General features: G+C 41.4%; 1 protein-coding gene across 1 annotated transcript in view; it reads left to right on the forward strand.

Moving 5' to 3' along the window:
* Nucleotides 1-19,557, forward strand: part of TTC3 (tetratricopeptide repeat domain 3) — a 181,810-nt gene that overhangs the window by 85,776 nt on the left and 76,477 nt on the right. The window contains exons 15-18 of the mRNA XM_040338963.1: nucleotides 3,442-3,517; nucleotides 14,375-14,429; nucleotides 16,519-16,579; nucleotides 18,596-18,650. Of these exons, the coding sequence (XP_040194897.1) occupies nucleotides 3,442-3,517; nucleotides 14,375-14,429; nucleotides 16,519-16,579; nucleotides 18,596-18,650 (247 nt within the window). The remainder of the gene's footprint in view (nucleotides 1-3,441; nucleotides 3,518-14,374; nucleotides 14,430-16,518; nucleotides 16,580-18,595; nucleotides 18,651-19,557) is intronic.

Genomic DNA, 19,557 nt, shown 5'->3' on the forward strand with positions numbered 1-19,557 from the left:
CCTAGCCTCTCATGTAACAATGCCAGTGTTTTGACAGTTAGCTTTTCTTCGGGGGTTAGGGAGAGTCCTCAGTACTCTGTTAGCTCCAGGTTGCAACTTGGAGCATACCTTGGCTACCTACTTTATTCTTGCAAGGGACAGCAGTGGCTGGAAGTGATAGAAAGTACAATATTTACAATGTATGACAGCTTAAACACTTTTGTGCCCATTTCATGTACTTGTGTTGGGCAGAGTATTAAAGTGGAGCTTCACTCAAAAGGGGAAGCTCTGCTTATTTGCCTGCTCCAACATTTGTCACTTTTCAGGGAGGAGGTTGGAGCAGTTACCTGGTTTTGCCAGGTACCTGTTCCCACTTCCGGGTGATGTCGCAGTGAACTCATCCAGAAGTTCACCCCCCACCCCTCCTTCCCCGACTGCCGGGCCATTCACAGAGCTCAGCACTGTGAAGCCGCAAGGCTTTACTGCCGGTTTCCCTTACCCGAGATGGCGGCAGCAGCATCCGAGAAAAATGTAAAAATCGTCTCGGGTGCAGACACTGCTGGATTTGTGGACAGTTAATGTTAAAAGTCAGCAGCTACAGTATTTGTAGCTGCTGACTTTTTTTTTTTTTTATCTGAAGGAGCCTGGGACTTTCCTTTTAACAGGCACACGCTCCTCTATGGGAGGACTAAGTGATCACATGATGGGACCACTCAGATTGGGATCAAAGGCATCATAGTTGTTAATAATTTCTCGTCATGGGTCATTATGCTATGGAACGTTTACCTACAGATTTTGGGCAAGACGTTTTTTGTGAACCTGTTGATTTGATTTGCATGGGCAAATATTTTAAAGCCCATGTTCTCAAGGAAAAAATAAAAGTTTTAGCTTACATGAGTGGGCACTAGAGCCACTAACTTTATTACATAAATTTTTGACCACAAGCGGTTGGATACCCTTGCCTCGGTTACAGCCCCTTCACCCTCTTATGCTCACTCCAGCAGCTGCATCTTCAGTCAAAGTAAATGAAAATGTATTCTATTAGTTGGTACATTGAGGGAATTGGGATTTGTATATATACACAAAAAAAACAATCCGCATTCTCAGGGTTTACATTGTAAAAATAAATTAAAAGCTGTATTAGGAGTTTCCGGGGCAACATCACAACCTTGCTTTTCAGTGTACCTATAGATTTTCATATCCGTAGTTCACACGTAGAGCATATACACACTCTTCTAAAGTCGGATCAGTTGGAAGGAAGATATTTGAGAGAGGACACATATTGACAGTCTCGCCCGCACAGAAGTTCTAATTTCTGAAGATGATACACAGGACATATTATACACCAAAAAGATTATTTAACTTTGGCTGGAGAGTAGACGCTAGATGCCAGAATCCCGGGGACCTGATACACATGTTTTGGAGGTGCTCAAAATTGTTTAGGTATTGGCAAGGGATCCTTAACTGCTTGCCGACCAGCCGCCGCAGTTTTATGGCGGCAGGTCGGCTCCCCTGCGTGAGAGCCTGTAGCTCTAAGTCGGCTTTTTAAGCGGCCACTAGGGGCGCGCGCGTGCTCGACTCCCGTGCGCGTGCCTGGCGGGCGCGACCGCCGCCAGGCACACGCGATCGCTCGTTACAGAGCGAGGACCGGGAGCTGGGTGAGTAAACACACAGCTCCCGGTCCTGTCAGGGAGAGAAATGCTGATCTTCTGTTCATACAATGTATGAACAGAAGATCAGTCATTTCCCCCAGTCAGTCCACCCCCCCTACAGTTAGAACACACCCAGGGAACATACTTGACCCCTTCCCCACACCCTAGTGTTAACCCCTTCACTGCCAGTGGCATTTTTATAGTAATCCAATGCATTTTTATAGCACTGATCGCTATTAAAATGCCAATTGTCCCAAAAATGTGCAAGTGTCCGAAGTGTCCGCCATAATGTCGCAGTACTGAAAAAAAGTAATCTAGTAAAAGTAATCGACGCTATTACTAGTAAAAAAAAAAGAAGAAAATAAATGTATGATATTGAAAAGATTGTTATATGAGTAATAAGAAAAGTTAACATTAAGGTTTTATATGGATGTAATCTGTTTTTTATATGATAAAGAATATAAAGTCAAAAAAGTCGGATCAGTTAGGACGGCTCTAATGGGGAAACCTTTAATTTGACATGTCATCTGACTTGTGCTCACAAGTGTACATATTCGCCAGCACACCAAGGATCGACGAATTTAGTCCAGAATGTTTTAATGAAAAGAGATCACATCACAAAGGTGCAACGTTCTCTTTTTATTAAAAATTCTGGACTAAATTTGTCGATCCTTGGTGTGCTGGCGAATATGTACATTTGTTTGTTTCCAAGACCCAACTGGTAATTGCTGCAGCACCCACCCAGCCCTATCTACCAGGAACGTGTGCAATAGTAATATTGATCAGATTGTGCTCTCACAAGTCGGATCCCATGTCGCACCGGTGTGAACCGGGCCTTAGGAAGACTCCCCCTCGCTAATTGTTATCGCTGAAAGTGAAATAAGATCACAAATTCTGAGAGGATGCTATATAAGTAATAGAGGGCGCTGTGGAACAGGAAGTGAATGAAAATCTCCTCAGCAGATGGCAAAAACAAAAAAAAACTTTTTGGGATTGGGACTGTATAGGCACATGCAAAAAAACAAAATCATCAGATAATGATTACATATTGAAATAATATTGATGCAAAAAGAGTAAAAACATTCCACTGTAAAACACAAAAATTGCAACAAATAGAATACAGAAAAATTGATATTACTGTATAGAAATATAACACTTGACACCTTAGGCCAGAATCCTTTATCCACAAAAAACGGGGAGTCTTACCTTGCAGCACTCTATGCAAAATGAAAAAAAACAAAACTTTAGTTCTACTTTAATATCTAATCAGTAAGGATGAGCTCTGGCGTGTTCGCATAGAACACGTGCAGAGCCCGCCAGGAAGTGAGCACGGCGCTGCGCTAATAACAGCCAGGAAGACCTTTCACAATCCCTGCAGCCGAGCCTCGGGACAATGTCTCCCTGGCTGTGATTAGCACAGCGCCGTGCACACTTCCTGGCGGGCTCTGCACGTGTTCTATGCGAACACGCCAGAGCTTATCCTTACCTATCAGTGGAATCTGTTCAGTAATAAAATTTTCCAGCATTCACTAAAAAATGGACTGTTCTTTTAAGAGACCCTTTTGAGAATAAAAACATGGGAGCATGCAGGGAGGAGTTAATAGTTGCTGTCTTCACTGGCTGCATGCTTGTTTTAGGTCAGTCAGTGGGTAGAAAAACCAAGATGGTGAATGGCAAAACCACGGCATGCACCTTTAACACTTCAGCAGTGGAAGTCCCTTCAACCCCACCTCTACCCATATTTCTGTCTTGACATGGTCACTTGTTTTATTTAACTTTTGGTCTAATTTAAGCTGTTTTTTTTCTTTAGAAGTTCCACACAGTCGGCCACAGATAACGAAAGTAAAGGTAGTCAGACCACTCCACTAAAGGAAACTCCACCAAAGGTACTTCTTATTTAATGTCCTACTTTTCTAATAAAGGAGCATTGTAGTAAATATAAAATAAACATTCTGTTGTAATGATAGTGGTTACTGTGTGGGTTCCATTTTTATTTAACACGCCTTTTATTTTCTCCCTGCATTGTTCTCTGAATTTCCGGGGGGTGGGGGGCCTTAAACTGAGTTTTTTTAAAGTGCAGAATGAATAGCATTCTCATCCTGTTGAAGGAAGTGGAACATTAAAGGGTCACTAAAGGAATTTTTTTTTAGCTAAATAGCTTCCTTTACCTTACTGCAGTCCTGGTTTCATGTCCTCATTGTTCGTTTTTGCTTTGATGTTGCTGTAATTCCTCTCTGTTCTGGACACTTCCTGGTTGTCTGTTTCCTGATCACCACAGTACTGGGAGATTTCTCACTGTGGTCACTAATCAAGGAGGTGTGTCTAAAACCCCTCAGCACCAATCCAGTTGCGTTTTGCAAAACCTTCACTGCCCTCTATTGGCTCTCTGGCTCTGTACATCAGAGAACCAGGAAACAACAGCAGAAACGAAACTAAACTGTAGGTACATTATATGATTGTTTTTTATCCATTTTTGATGATTTTTAAAAGGAATCGGTTAACTGTTATATCTCTATACCCTATAAACGGTCATTTCAGCAAAAAAAATGTTTTCCTTTAGTGACCCTTTAACCACAGACCTGTGGGCTACTTTTTCTTTTTTTATATTATGTAGCTTTATTATTTTACAGGCTTTAGATGGTGCCAACAGTTTGCGCTTTACATGTGAGGGCAGACAGTACAGTTGCAATAAAATTCAATGCAGGAGTCATCGGGACCCTGCGCTTTCAGTCCAAGAAGTTTTTAATTAGTTGTACATGTGCAATGGATGATGCTACATAAAGTTTTAGAGGAAAATTTTTAGTTTTTTTAAATGGCACCATTTAGAGCCCTTTTACACTGAGCCGCATGAAAACTGTCCACAAAACACAGCACTTTTAAGGCGCTTTTCAGGCGTTGGTAGTACTTCTTTTTTTTTTTTTTTTTTTTTTTTTTAAGGACACGTGACTCAAACACTGCTTTAAGAACCATTTTAAGGCACTTTCATTTCAATGGAGAGGGGAGTTTTTGAGGCGCTTTGTTTAGCGCTCAAAAGATGCTGCTTGCTGGATTTTTTTTCACTGCCCGGCCAGGGCACCGCCTCGGTGTGAAAGCTTTCAATGATTTTAACCACTTAAGCCCCGGACCTTTAGGCAGCTAAATGCCCAGGCCAGGTTTTGCGATTCGGCACTGCGTCGCTTTAACAGACAATTGCACGGTCGTGCGACGTGGCTCCCAAACAAAATTGGCGTCCTTTTTTCCCACAAATAGAGCTTTCTTTTGGTGGTATTTGATCACCTCTGCGGTTTTTATTTTTTGCGCTATAAACAAAAATAGAGCGACAATTTTGAAAAAAATTCAATATTTTTTACTTTTTGCTATAATAAATATCCCCCAAAAACATAACATTTTTTTTTCCTCAGTTTAGGGCGATACGTATTCTTCTACCTATTTTTGGTAAAAAAAAATTGCAATAAGCGTTTATTGATTGGTTTGCGCAAAATTTATAGCGTTTACAAAATAGGGGATAGTTTTATTGCATTTTTATTAATTTATTTTTTTTACTTCTAATGGCGGCGATCAGCGTTTTTTTTCGTGACTGCGACATTATGGGGGACACTTCGGACAATTTTGACACATTTTTGGGACCATTGTCATTTTCACAGCAAAAAATTGTTTTTAAATTGCATTGTTTATTGTGAAAATGACAATTGCAGTTTGGGAGTTAACCACAGGGGGCGCTGTAGGAGTTAGTGTTCACCTAGTGTGTGTTTACAACTGTAGGGGGGTGTGGCTGTAGGACTGACGTCATCGATCGAGTCTCCCTATAAAAGGGATGACTCGATCGATGCAGTCGCCACAGTGAAGCACGGGAAAGCCGTGTTTACATATGACACTCCCCGTTCTTCAGCTCCGGGGAGCGATCGCGACGGAGCGGCTATAAACGAATAGCCGCGCCGTCGTCCCGGATCGCTCCCCGCGGGTATATGTCCCGATCGGACCCCCGACCCGCGGAAAGGCGGGGACGTACCTGTACGCCCATCTGCCTGTACGTGCCATTCTGTGGATGTACATATACATGCGGCGGTCGGGAAGTGGTTAATGAGAATAGGTTTTTGTGAGCTTTACAGGCGCTTTTTTTTTTTTGGGCACCAAAGCACTTAAAAAGCACCTCCAGTGTGAAAGGGCTCTTGTAGTCAGGTATTGTGATCCCTATATTGGGTACATTTTAAAGATCTGTTAAAAAAATTGTATTGATTATTTATAGCTGAGATCACGTTACTCTTGTAGGAGGCTACCTTTGCAACAGTTGGCTTCCTGTCCTCTAATCCAGCAGCAGGACCTAATATGACTGATGACGACATAATGACAATTGTTAAACATAAATAAAACCTTTAGTTTTCCTTGGTCATATAGTTAAAGTGGAAATAAAGTAAGTAATTTGACTTGTACCTACAGGTAAGCCTATAATAAGGTGTACCTATAGGTACAGTGAACTCGTATAAATGCATGCAGCCGGTGATTTCACTGGTGCATCCACACTGAAGGGAATGCCATCTCTGCAGAGCTCCGTGCCGCGGTCTGTGACTCCCACGCGCAGCCAGCCAATTGGACGCTGGAGGACCCAAACCCAGAAGGAAAGACCAGGTGAAGATGGAAGCCCTGGAGGTGCTTCATTCTAAGGTGAGTATTTCATAATGTGCTAGTATGCGATGCATACTAGCACATTATGCAATTTTCTTGCAGGGTTTTTAAAAAAAATGTGGTTTACTACCGCTTTAAAAGGATTAACTGAAAGGATAAATCAAAGGAGATTTTTCCTTTTAACCAGCTCCTTTGTTTTATTTGTCTGTCTGCTGAACACATCTGGTCTAATGTGTTTCTTCACTTCAAGGTCATCAAGCCTGCACTTCTGCTGTACATATCAAAAATGTCAAGAAGGAATGCTGGCTCTTATCAGAGTTGAAGCAAGTTGAACTGAGACAAATTGTTAAAAAAAAAAAAAAAAATTGATACTAAATGTGTTTTTATTTTTTATTTTTTTTTTTCAACTCCCTGGATTGTTTTTACGCCCCCATTTATTCCTTTTAGGTTGAGTTCACACTGAAGCACGGAGCTGCTCCACAGCAGAGGTCCGGGTGTCTCCATACACCATTTTAGTCAGAATTTTTGGCTGAATTTAGAACTGAAACAGACCAGAAGACGCACAGGACTCTTGTGCAATTCGCACCGGACCTGCTCCGGAGATGTGTGAACCGGCTTCATAGAGATTGGGTCACAATCTACTGTCATGCGACTCGGATGCGGTTAAATGCGAATCCAATTCGCAGTAGTGTGAACCCAGTCTTAAAAAGTAAATGGTAACAACAAAACAAACTATTTGGACTTCCATAAGCAGTTTGCCACGATGATCTAATATGCACAACATATTGGGACACGATGGCCGACTTGCCTTGCATGTGATCCCCTCCAGAGCTGCAGTGTCATTGTTTCCCTAAGACCTCTTTCACATTGAGGCGTGGAGCCGCGAAGACGGTATAGCCGCGCTATTTGTAGCGCGGCTATACCGTCGTATTTACCGCGATATTCGGGCGCTAGCGGTGAGGTTTTAACCCCCGCTAGCGGCCGAAAAAGGGTATTACCGCGCTTTCCCATTGATTTCAATGGGAAGGCGCGGTATAGGAGCGGTGAACACCCCGCTCCTATACCGCGGTAAAGATGCGGCTAGCAGGACTTTTGGAGCGCTCCTGCTAGCGCACCGCTTCAATGTGAAAGCCTTCGGGCTTACACATTGAACACTACAGGGCAGGTTTTTTCATGCGGTATAGCAGCGCTATTTTTAGCGCTGTACCGCATGAAAAACGCCTCAATGTGAAAGGGGCCTAAGTCACAAGCACTTCATCTTCTGCCATTCTTCCTACTGATTCTTCGGCCTACACAGGCAGGTAAAAGCAGTTAGAAGGGAGACACTGTATTTTCTGTCATAAAAACGCTACATGTCAGTGGTTAAAAAATAATAATACTTGTTTTATTGTTTTAAACAAAGTGCACGTACAGACGTTTTACTGTTGTGCCAGAAATGTAGTTCTTACCACCCTTTTTGACATAATGCAATTTTGAATTTGTAAGTGGTGTCAGCCCTGCCTACTTTCTTTCTGATGGTTTACAAAGAACAGGGACATCTCTTATCACTTTATTAACTCTCTCCAGGGCTTTTGTCCCCATCTCTCTCAATTTAATCACCTCTGCTGGTATTGCAGCTTTCTTTTTCATTACGCGGATTCACACATAATCTCTTCTCACAACTCTCTCCACCTACCTTCCTGCTCATCTCTATATCCCCCCTCCATGTGCACGAGTAGAGATCAATGGAAGTCGTCAGCTCACAAGGTTTCTGGCAAAATCAGTAGGTATTTTTTTCACTTATCAGATATAACAAAAATGCTTTTAGCCCTCGTTCACATTAAACTCTGCTTTAAAATCGTGCAAGTTAATCTGGACTCGCACGATTTTATAGCCCCATTTCTATCCAACTTTGGGGGACGACTTGAAAGTCATCTGTGCGGCTTTATGCACAGATGTCGATTGAAGTCGCCCCCGAAGTTGCCAAAAGTAGTGCAGAAGCTACTTTTGGAAATCGGTATGGCGCTGCAAAGTGGGCTTGGCACCTATTGGGACATTCCCATTGCCGGCAATAGGCATGTCAAATCGCACCGATGTGAACAGGGGTTCAATGGAAGGTTTAGCAGACCAAAAGGGGGGAAAATTAGAGTTCATTGCTAGGCTTTACATATACTTTAACTCCTGTGAAACACATTGGCTCTGAATTTCCTTTTTTAAGAAGTTCAAGTTACGCTAAAACCTTGGATTGCGAGCATAATACATTCCAGAAACATGCTTGTAATCCAAAGCACTTGTATATCAAAGCAAATTGTCCCATAAGAAATAATGGAAACTCAAATGATTCGTTCCACAGCCATTTATTCATAAGTCCTTTAGTTTATATTGCATATAAAAATATTATAGCAATGTGATAAGTTGTGTAACCATAAAATGTCCATCTACAAATGGAAGCCTCCACAAGGGGATTAGACTCGAAATCCAGCAGGAGCTACAGAGTATAAAAGAGAAGAGAGGTGTACTTTCTTGGGGAGTCAGAAAAGTTATAGGAGTTTGTGGACTGTTTTGTTCAAGGCTGTGCATCAACATCGATTAAATATGATAGGAAAGTGGGATACCCCTTTTTTCTGGGTGGTCTGGTCCGATATAGGAACAAGGGGATATTGGCTTTTATTTTCCTATTAGACTCAATCATTTTAAATTCTTCTTAAACTTTTATATTACAAATTCTTTTCTCGCTAATGAAACACCAAGGCTTGTACCGCTTATATTACAGGAAACTTGAAGCTTGCGTTCAGCTGCTGTTCTGCAGAATGTGTGAAACGTTCTTTAAAAAGAGGATTGTTCACTAATATTCTGCAGAAAGGTGTGAAATATTGGCTAATATTTTTTACAGACATTTGAAGTTTTATTAACAGCTTATTAAGTTTTATGAACTATATACAAGTTTATGGAAATAAGATGATAGACTGTGGTTAATAAATATATATATATATATATATATATATATATATATATATATATATATATATATATATATATATATATATATATATATATATATATATATATATATATATATATATATATTCTGTTACGTAGCCATCCCTAGGCAGACTTTGTATAAAAAATATACTGTAAGAAATAGTAACCTGGTTGGCTGGTCCACGAAGAGATACATCCCAAAGGGTGTATCTCAAATTCACAACTAAAACCAGCTAAATTCCGGAAATAAATTGTAATCTTGCTGAATGATACTTGTGTGAGTGTCTTGCTGATTGCCCGATCGATCGTAGGACTCCTCGTACCCAGAGCAAAGATGGCAAAACAGAATAGGAACTTACAGGTAATCACAGGTGACCCCTCACCTGACAAAATATATATCAGGGCTGTAGCGGTAAAGTGGTTGGTACCAAGGACTGATTATAATAGGACAGACCCACAGGCAAGTTAGCATTTTTGCCCCCACATCCCTTTGATGGACATTGATCAAGATTTCAATATGCACAGCGAAGCTTCCCCAATACACGTTGGCTTGGTAGTGATTCGACATTCCATAGCCAGTTCATCCTCCCTTGTGAAGGGACTGACAGGTGCTCGGTTTTGACCATTTGAACTAGCCCCCCAAGGTTTACTGCTGGAGCAATGATGGTTGTAGTAATGACCCCATGGACCATCGATGTGCTCTAGGTTCCTGCCTAGGTTGTCTTGGGACAAATCCAGCTCTGTGTGGTACACCTGGGAAATGGCAGGCCATAAACCGGCTGTGCCCATAGCAGATTAAGACAGGTTTACTTCATAGCATGCATTTTAAGCACACTGTACTTGCCCTTAGCCCCACCAGCCCTTGCTCTCTTGCTGCCGTTCAATAAATACTTTGTTTGTTTGGGTCTACGGGAGCATGTGCCGCTTCCCCCTGCCTCCTCCAATACAGTGCTCACTTTGAGTGGTCAGTTGCTTTCATACGAAGTTGAAAACTACAGAGGGTTCTTATGGAAGGGGCACAAACCTGAAGTGTAGGCACTGCAGTGTTTTGGGGTATATATAATTAGTACTGTAAAGACATGACACTGAATGTAGCACTGAAAGTATGAATGTTTCTATTACATTTGAATAAGAGCTTTGAATGCAATGCAAATTGTTGGCGTTGCTTTCATGCTGTGTTGAAACACAACATTGGCATTGGTTCAAGGATTTTTACTGTACAATTGGGGGAGAGGCAGGCTTGAGTTAAAAAAAAAAAAAAGGTTTGCCAGGCGTGTTATGGCTGTGGTTGGATTTGTCAAGACATTCCTGTAGGAAGGCTATTTGTAGGAGGAGAGGCTGGTCTTGAAGACAGCTGGGTTTCAGATAAAAAAAAAAAAAAACAGCCATGGTGAAGAGGGCCTGCATGTGGGTGCTTGTTGTGTTTTTGGATCTTCTCTTAATGATTGGGTTGCTATTGAGGCGGGAGCCGAGTGACGTTGGAATCGACAGCAGATTGGTATGTATATGCGATCTGTTCAGCCATGTAGATTGGTATGCTGTCATTTCAGCCATGTTTTTATAGGATAGTTGTCAATTCCTCAATACAGGTGTATGTAAACTCAACAATACGCTTTGTTTCTTTTAGTCTGTTAATATACCATTGAATGTGTTTTGTTGAAACTGTTCAATAGGTGCACAAAATACCTGTTGATCCTGCCAGACATACAGTGAGATTGCAACCGCTTGTGCTGCACTGAAATCTCAAACCGCGTTACCTTTGCCCAGTTCACCTCCGTAATCCCAACACATTTCCTTCCTTAGGGTGACAACATTGCTGCTCCATAGATAGTACAGTGAATGTTTTCAGCCTAGGACAGCAAGTGTTACTAGCAGTATCATCAAGTGAAAGTAAAGAGAAAAAAATAATGCAAAATCATGTTTGAGTAAGTGTGGAACCCGTGGGTCAAGTATTTAACTGGTGATTCAGGTCTATAACTGTTTAAGTTGGTTTCAGGACGGTGGGATTCAGAGTGCAGAGTCTTTTCTCCCCCCTTCTTTTCTCTATCTTTGCTACAACTTTTTATTGCTTCTTCTTTTTATCTTAGAAGTGACACTGCCAACTCTGAGGAAAAAGCTTGATCCTGTGTGACAAATGGTGCGTCTTCCCTCTCATGGAGGTGGAGGTCTGCTTCTACGAATGCATACAGACTATGTCAGGCATACTGCTAAGTAGGGCCGAAACAACTAATCGATTAATCGACAACTAATCGATTAATCGACAACTAGTCGATTAATCGACAACTAATCGATTAATCGACAACTAATCGACAACTAATCGATTAATCGACAACTAATCGATTAATCGACAACTAATCGATTAATCGACAACTAATCGATTAATCGACAACTAATCGATTAATCGACAACTAATCGATTAATCGACAACTAATCGATTAATCGACAACTAATCGATTAATCGACAACTAATCGATTAATCGACAACTAATCGATTATGAAATTAATCGATTATGAAATTAATCGATTACTATTTTCATAATCGATCGGCCAGTAACAAAATGGGTTAAAAAAAGGAAAAAAGAAATTGGCCCTTTTATAGTACAAAAAGAGCAAATCATTACTGTTCATATATTAATACGAACATTTTTCACTTGCTTTTAACATTCAGTTTCAAGGCTGGGTTGACACCGCCGCCGCATGTGACCCACAGTAGGGGTCTGGTGCGTGCTGGTTCTCCGAATTTTGGGCTGAAATCTAACCTGACCCGCTGCAGACATATGTGAATTCGCATAGGTGTGAACCCGGCTTCAAATAAATGTAATTTCTGAAAGAAATCCACATGCACTGTCTGAAAATTCCTTTGACCAAGAAGTTTTCTATTATTTCTAAACTTCCTCGTCACTGTGGTTGGAAACGAACATCGATTTGACCACACTGACAATGAGAAAGTTGAACGAAAGTTCTTAAAATTATAATTTTTTTGAAGGAAGACGTTGGATTTGTTTTTTAAAGGATCACTAAAGGAATTTTTTTTTTTTAGCTAAATAGCTTCCTTAACTTACTGCAGTACTGGTTTCATGTCCTTTTTGTTCGTTTTTGCTTTAAGTTGCTGTAATTCTGCTGTGATCTCCACACTTCCTGTTTGTCTGGCTCCTTATGAAAAATCTCATGGCAGCTTTTCACTGTGGTCCAAGCTGTGTGTCTAAAACTCCTCAGAACCAATCGGATTCATTTTAAAAACAAAACACTGCCCTGGATTTGTTTGTTTTTGTTCTGTGGGTCTCTTTACTTCACAAACATGAAACCAGTTTAAAAACAAAAGTGAAACTGCAGGCACATTATATGATTGAATTTAATCTATTTTTAATCATTTTTAAAAGGAATCGTTTAACTTTTAGGTCTCTATACCCTGTAAACAGTCATTTCACCCAAAAAATGTTTTTCCTTTAGTGACCCTTTAAGGTGATTAATCTAAACAATTATCGGCCAACTAATCGATTATGAAAATAATCATTAGTTGCAGCCCTACTGCTAAGCCAGGGCTCTCCAAACTTTCTAAGCAAGGGTCCAGTTTTTTGTCCTTCAGGCTTTGGGGGAGCCTGACTGTATCCAGTGGGAGTAGAAAATGCCTCAGTACCTGTGTCCCCAGCATTGGTTTTAATGGGAGGAATGCACTATTCCTCCCATTGATGGTGTCAGTAGGGGGAATGGTGCCCCATTGATGGTGTCAGTAGGGGGAATGGTGTCCCATCATTGGTGTCAGTTGGAAGAATAGTGCCCCAAGGGCTGGATAAAGGCAAGCGAAGGGCCACAGTTTGGAGACCACTGCTCTAAGCCATTGCAGCCTACTTATTAGTTTTGAGGTCAGAAGTATAACATGCAATCACATTGCATTATCGCTCTTTACTGGACTATGGCCCCTAATACACAAAAGACCTGGGGTATACCATGTTTATTTCAGTGTTTTTGACAAATGTTCGCCGTCACCCCCGTGAACAATGCAATTTATCATGTCTGTGAAGCTCTTTGTCTTGCGCCTTTTTTGCATCATCTATTTTTTTTTTTTTTTTTTTTGTTTACTACGTGTTTTGTATGTATTTCACAGTGGGGCATTCAACTATTGTTATAACCTTTTGTAATTTCTTTTATGGAAATTATTTAATTAAAAACATTTGAAATCGACAAATAATGCAGCCACCACTTTTAGGCAATATGTACATTTTAATCTTGGGTTTAGATACACAAAGGATAAAGCTACCAAGATCCTTATGGTGGGTACTACTTGGTCCAATCACCCACCAGATTTATGTCTGACATTTCAAAATAAAGTAATTTGTTCCTCCTCAGGAGGAGTACTAGCCTAATGAAGGCGACATTCTTTCAAAATGGCATCGCCAATGCATCTTTATTTCTATTACAAGTGACATTTTAGTTTGACACCACCAGTAGGCTTTGCGAAGACCATGACAGTTGGTCAGCGATTCTTCCGGGGGAATAACTTGGCACTGCAGTCACCAATAGATGCCAACTTGTGTGCGTTTGTTTTGTTTTTTTATAGGTTTGTCATGTTTGAGTGCTGATCCTGTACCTGTGGAATAAATACACATTATACCAATTCCGGTGGGTGTATCGATATTTGTAATCCAAGGGGGAGACTATGGGGGTTGATTTACTAAAACTGGAGCTTGCCAAATCTGGTGCAGCTCTACATAGAAATCAGCTTCTATTTTTTTTTTTTGTTGTTGTTTTTTTCGTCCAACCTAAAAGGGGTTGTAAACCCTCATGTTTTTTCACCTTAATGAACCAGCTGAGATTCAAACAGTCTATGGCCGGCTTAACTCGGTCCACTTGGAACTGAATATTCCATATATTCTATGGAGACATCCATGCCCGGGAAATGTGGTGAGGGCAGGCTGGTTCTGGACCTGTAAAATTTGCATTTTAGACATTATTGTAAATATATTCACTTGTGCCTTATTCCCTGCAGTTTCATACGCCATACATACAAAGCATGTCTGAATTTCAAATCCTTATAAGAGCGCAAATAAAAAGCTGCTTTCACATTATGCCCTAACAGCACTGTGTTCCCAATAAAAGGAATCTATATTAGGAAAATATTTTATTTCTCTTTTTTTTTTTTTTTTTTTTTTTTTGTCTAGGAGACCACTAATGCAGCTAGTGTGGGAACTGAAGATGACTCGGAAACTGCCTCTGGTTAGTAGAATGCATATTTATTACTAGCTATCAATTTGATGTTAGTCAGAATGCTCTATTTGAGCTTACTATGACTGACAACCAAATGTTTTGTTGCCAGAAGTGAATAAGGGAGTTCCAGTGAAGAAAAGTATACAGCTCTAAAAACAATCAATCCCCATTGTTTCCGTCCCAACAAACCAAGAGGGTGCTGGCTGTGCTCAATTACCATGAGATGAAAGAAAAATCCTGGATTGCCGCACTCCTCAAAAAACAATGTATTTATTCAAAACATGAAAAAACAACAAAAATTCAAATGGAAAAAACAGCCAAAATTCATGCAGTCAACCAAGAAGTGGATTAGGAAAAAAGAGCTGACATGTTTCGCATCCTGTGATGCTTACTCGAGTAAGCATCACAGGATGCGAAACATGTCAGCTCTTTTTTCCTAATCCACTTCTTGGTTGACTGCATGAATTTTGGCTGTTTTTTCCATTTGAATTTTTGTTGTTTTTTCATGTTTTGAATAAATACATTGTTTTTTGAGGAGTGCGGCAATCCAGGATTTTTCTTTCATCTCAAGGGAGTTCCAGTGCCTAGAATAGTCTTCCTACTGCTTCTCGATATGTAAGCCACTCTCCTGTAGACAGTGGGCTCTGGTGATCCCAATTTCTACATATAGGCTGCCGTATCTTAAAGTGATACTAAGGTCTCTATTTTAATGGAAGGAAAAAAAAAACAGGTTATACTTGCCTGCTCTATGTAATTGTTTTGCACAGAGAAACCTAGATACTCCTCATCTTGGGGCCCTATTCTGCGCTTCTGGCCCCTCCCCTCTGCCAAGTGACCCCCACAGCAAACAGCTTGCTATGGGGTCACCCGAGCAGAGCTGCTGCTCTGTGTCCTTTCAGATGCAGACCTGAGGCCCAGCCCCGCCCCCTCGCTCCATTGGCCTACAGACTTTGACTTGACAGCAATGGTAGCCAATTGAGCCCTGCTGCTGTCTGCCAATAAGGAGGGACAGTCCTGGCCAGTTGAGTCTCTCGTGCAACATCGCTGGATCGGGTTAGGCTCTGGTAAGTATGAGGGGGGCTGCTGCACACAGAAGGTTTTTCATCTTGATGCATAGAATGTATTAAAGGAGAAGTCCAGCCAAAGGTCATTTGGCTGTGCTTTTCCCATGGATCACAGAAGTGCAATTTTGTTTTGCACTCCTGTGACCCGTTTTCAGCAGAGAGCAGACTGAATTCTGCTCTCTGCTGACGTTACAGGAATCAGTCCAGGCACCGTGTCATTGCAACAAAGTCTGACTCCGCCAGGTGCCTGGACTGACACCCATCTCGGTGAGCCGCTGAGAGCCTGAGATGGCCGCTCCCCGCCCCTCCACAGCTCCAGTGAGCGTGGAGGAATAGAGTGCTGCTGATTGACAGTCGGCAGCTCTCTGCTCAGGGATCTGAGAACCGAGCCATCGGCGATGCTCGATCGCTCGGTTCTCGTTGAAGAGGCGCCAGGGGACAGATGCAGCATTGGACTGATGCTACTTCCCTCTGGAAAAAACCCAAACCTTTACTTCTCTTTTAAGGTAAAACAACCTTCTGCCTTTAGAACCACTTTAAGTTGGCCATGGATGGGTCTTGGCCAGTTCAGCGGGGACCATCCAAATTTGGTCCATCTCTGAGCAGGCTGATTGTACATCTGTCGATAGACTTGGGTGCATTTTGGATTTTTAGCATGTAATTATTGCCAGCGACTATAGCCTCTAGCAGTAATCGCTGTGTTCAACTGGCAGGGATGGCTTCCCGCCACCAGGAGAACACAATCTCTTTACTAGAGGGATTCCACCACCAAAACTGACTGTGTTGATGGGGAATCAAACAATTTTCTTTCCTGCACAATCTATGACCTACTTTACTGTAGCCTCTCCCCTTCCTTTCGCCATTCTTCTGGTACGTGATTTCATGGCTGTTTAAAGAAAGCTATGTAAATGTGTGTTAATCTTAAACAATCTACTGGGTGTGTTCAGGTTTTGCTGCTCTTGTTTAGCCATGAAATAGAAATGAATCTCCATTCCACTAATGCCAGCTAATGGTATCCTTGGCTTTCATTGCAGTGCCGCAGCAAAAGAATGGAAAATCCAAGGGAAAAAACTGTGAAGCAAGTGAAAAATTAAAGTGAGTCGAAATTTGTGTAAAAGGTTTTCCTGAGCAGTTCGTAAAACTTTTACAAGTTACATTTATCTACTTGGAAACAAAACAGTATTTGTTTTGAAAGGTTCTTATGTGCGCTGCTTGGCTTTTAGCCATGTCAAAATGTTGGCACGTACGCCATTTCACATTAGAATGTCTTGGAATGCTGGTGATTTTGTGCAACTTTCTTATAAAGGCTTATGCCGCGTACACACGACCGTCTTTCATGCCATGGAAAAAAACAAGTCTGCATTGCATACACACGATCGTGAAAGAAAATGCTTGAGCAAAGCGCGGTGACAAACAACACGCACGACAGCACTATAAAGGGGAAGTTCCATTCGAATGGCGCCACCCTTTGGGCTGATTATGCTAATTTCCCTTCTCAAAAAATTCTGAGCATGCACATTTTTTTTCCACCATCGTTAAAGCCTACACACGATCATTTTTCACGACGAGAAAAACGACGACGTGAAAAACTTAGAGAAAAAATAGAGCATGTTCTAAATCGGGGATCTTCAAACTACGGTCCTCCAGCTGTTCCAGAACTATACATCCCATGAGGCATTGTAAACCTTTGAAATGACTAGGCATGATGGGAATTGTAGTTCCTGAACAACTGGAGGGCCATAGTTTGAGGATCCCTGTTCTAAATTTTTAATGCCCATTTTTCTCGTAGAGAAAAACACTCTGGAGTTTGCACACGATCGTTTTTAATGACCAATTAAAAAAAATTGCATTTTTCTCGTCATGAAAAACAGTCGTGTGTACGCGGCATTAGACTTCTTTGTGCATTTATGTGGAACTACACCCTCCTATTCTTCACAGCCAAGGAAGCTGCCATCTTGCCTGTGAAAGCTGTGAAGAATAGGAATGGTAACTTTCAGCCAAACATAAATGATTACATGTGCAGCACCATGGCAGCACAGTCTTTTCCGTTCAACCCAAAAAAAAAAAAAAAATTACAGCTCAGGTCGGAGCCGCTACACTAACTAACAATTCAACAATTTTCCCCCTACTGTTATATTGTGTTTTTCAGTCATGAGCCTTTGAAGTCAGAAGTCGGACTGGCATACACATAAGCCGAATGTGGGCTGGTTTCTTATATACCGGCTGACGTGCGGCCCCTGTGTGCTAGGCTTTAGTTGAATGAATGATTTGTATAGCGCTACACATGCAAACTGAATCACCTCTAGGCGCTTTTTGCATCCAGTGTCTTCCTGGCTGGTGCGGTCATTTGCCCCGTAGGATCTCGACACGCTTGGGACATAGTCGTACACACATATATACAGGGCCAATTTTGGACAGGATCCAATTAACCTACCGGCATGTCTTTGGAGTTTTTTTTTTTTTATAACCCCAGGTGTTAAAATAAATGGGAAGTTTTTTTATCTATACATTTTAAAAACCTGGTCTCCACATTTCGGTTCACAATTTTTAAGTGTCACGGCTTTGTTCTGTGAGTTACTATTGAGTTAAAATCTTAAGCTGATTTCCTGGTTTCATTTAACTTTTAAATAGTTAGTTTGGACCAAGCTGATGCAGACACACTATTCACTTCACTAACTGTTGCGGCTGGGAGCGCTGTGTTCTCTGCATCTGTGCTCCAGTAGTGGGGTGAGACCAAGTGCGGTACGATTTGTCAGTTTTGCAGAGCATTTTGAAATAGTCGCAACAATTCTACCCATGATCGCAAACGCCTAGGTGTGAACAGAGCCTTGGTGAAGTAAAAAGTTTGCTGGGACCAACTTAACTAAAAGTTCAGGGAAACCTACAGTTTTTTTAAAAGTTTTATATTGGTGGCTTTTCTAATTGGGCCCTTTATGTTTATTTACCTTTTTCTTTTTTTTTTTTTTTAAGAAAGTGTTACGTTTTGCTGTCAGGTTGTTAAAAATCCACAAGAACCTTAATAATTGCATGAAATTATTCCAAGTGTCTGCACTATACTATTTTTCCATGCTGTATAGCAACTTTGTTTTTCCCCCTTTGCATTTATTTCAGGGCTGTGAATACAAAAAATGACTCCCAGAAGGTTGTATCTCCTCCCCACACACAGGTAGTTTGTCATATTTGTATGAGTTATTGTGCCAATGTTTCAAAGGCCAATTCCTTTCAAAATTGGTTCGTTTGGGGGGGGGGCTCCAATTTCTTTTATCTGAAAAGATAAAAATAAGCCTTTTCTACTATGCTTACCTTCAATCCAGAGCTGTCACCCACAGCACTACTTCTTTGCCATTTTAGATGTTGCCAGTCTTCCGGGCAGTCTAAAGCCCCATACACACTATTAGATTTTCTGCAGATCTTTTGTCTTACCAAAACCATGTAGTGCAAGTGCCTGCCTGATTGCATACAAATTGACTCTTAAAGGGGTTGTAAAGGTACAATTTTTTTTCCCCCTAAATGGCTTCCTTTTACCTTGGTTCAGTCCTCCTTCACTTACCTCATCCTTCCATTTTGCTTTTAAATGTTCTTATTTCTTCTGAGAAATCTTCACTTCCTGTTCTTCTGTCTGTAACTCCACACAGTAATGCAAGGCTTTCTCCCTGGTGTGGAGTATCGTGCTCGCCCCCTCCCTTGGACTACAGGAGAGTCAGGACGCCCACTAACACACAGCTCCTTTCTCTATCTGCAACGTAGAGCGTGTCCTGACTCCCCATTGCAGTTGTGGTCATCTGTAGCCCGCTAGTCTTTCTGGGATTCTGGCTACCCAGCATGCACATCCCATTCTTGGGCCTGCACAGTAATGTAACTGTGCGGCTCTGATTAAAGTAATAGGTGATTCCCATGGACTCCTGGGATAGCTGACGCTGAAATACCAGCAGTCCATGGGAACCACCTAGGTGACCGGAAGGGCTGCAAAGGGAATACATTTTTATTAATTTTTTTGCCTATTTACAATAGCACTGTGGATGGGCATGGAATTGCTTGCAGGTTCAAAAAATGGGAGCTTCTCTGCTTGTGAG

Source organism: Rana temporaria, chromosome 2 (genome assembly GCF_905171775.1).
Source record: "Rana temporaria chromosome 2, aRanTem1.1, whole genome shotgun sequence".
Classification (NCBI taxonomy): Eukaryota; Metazoa; Chordata; class Amphibia; order Anura; family Ranidae; genus Rana; species Rana temporaria.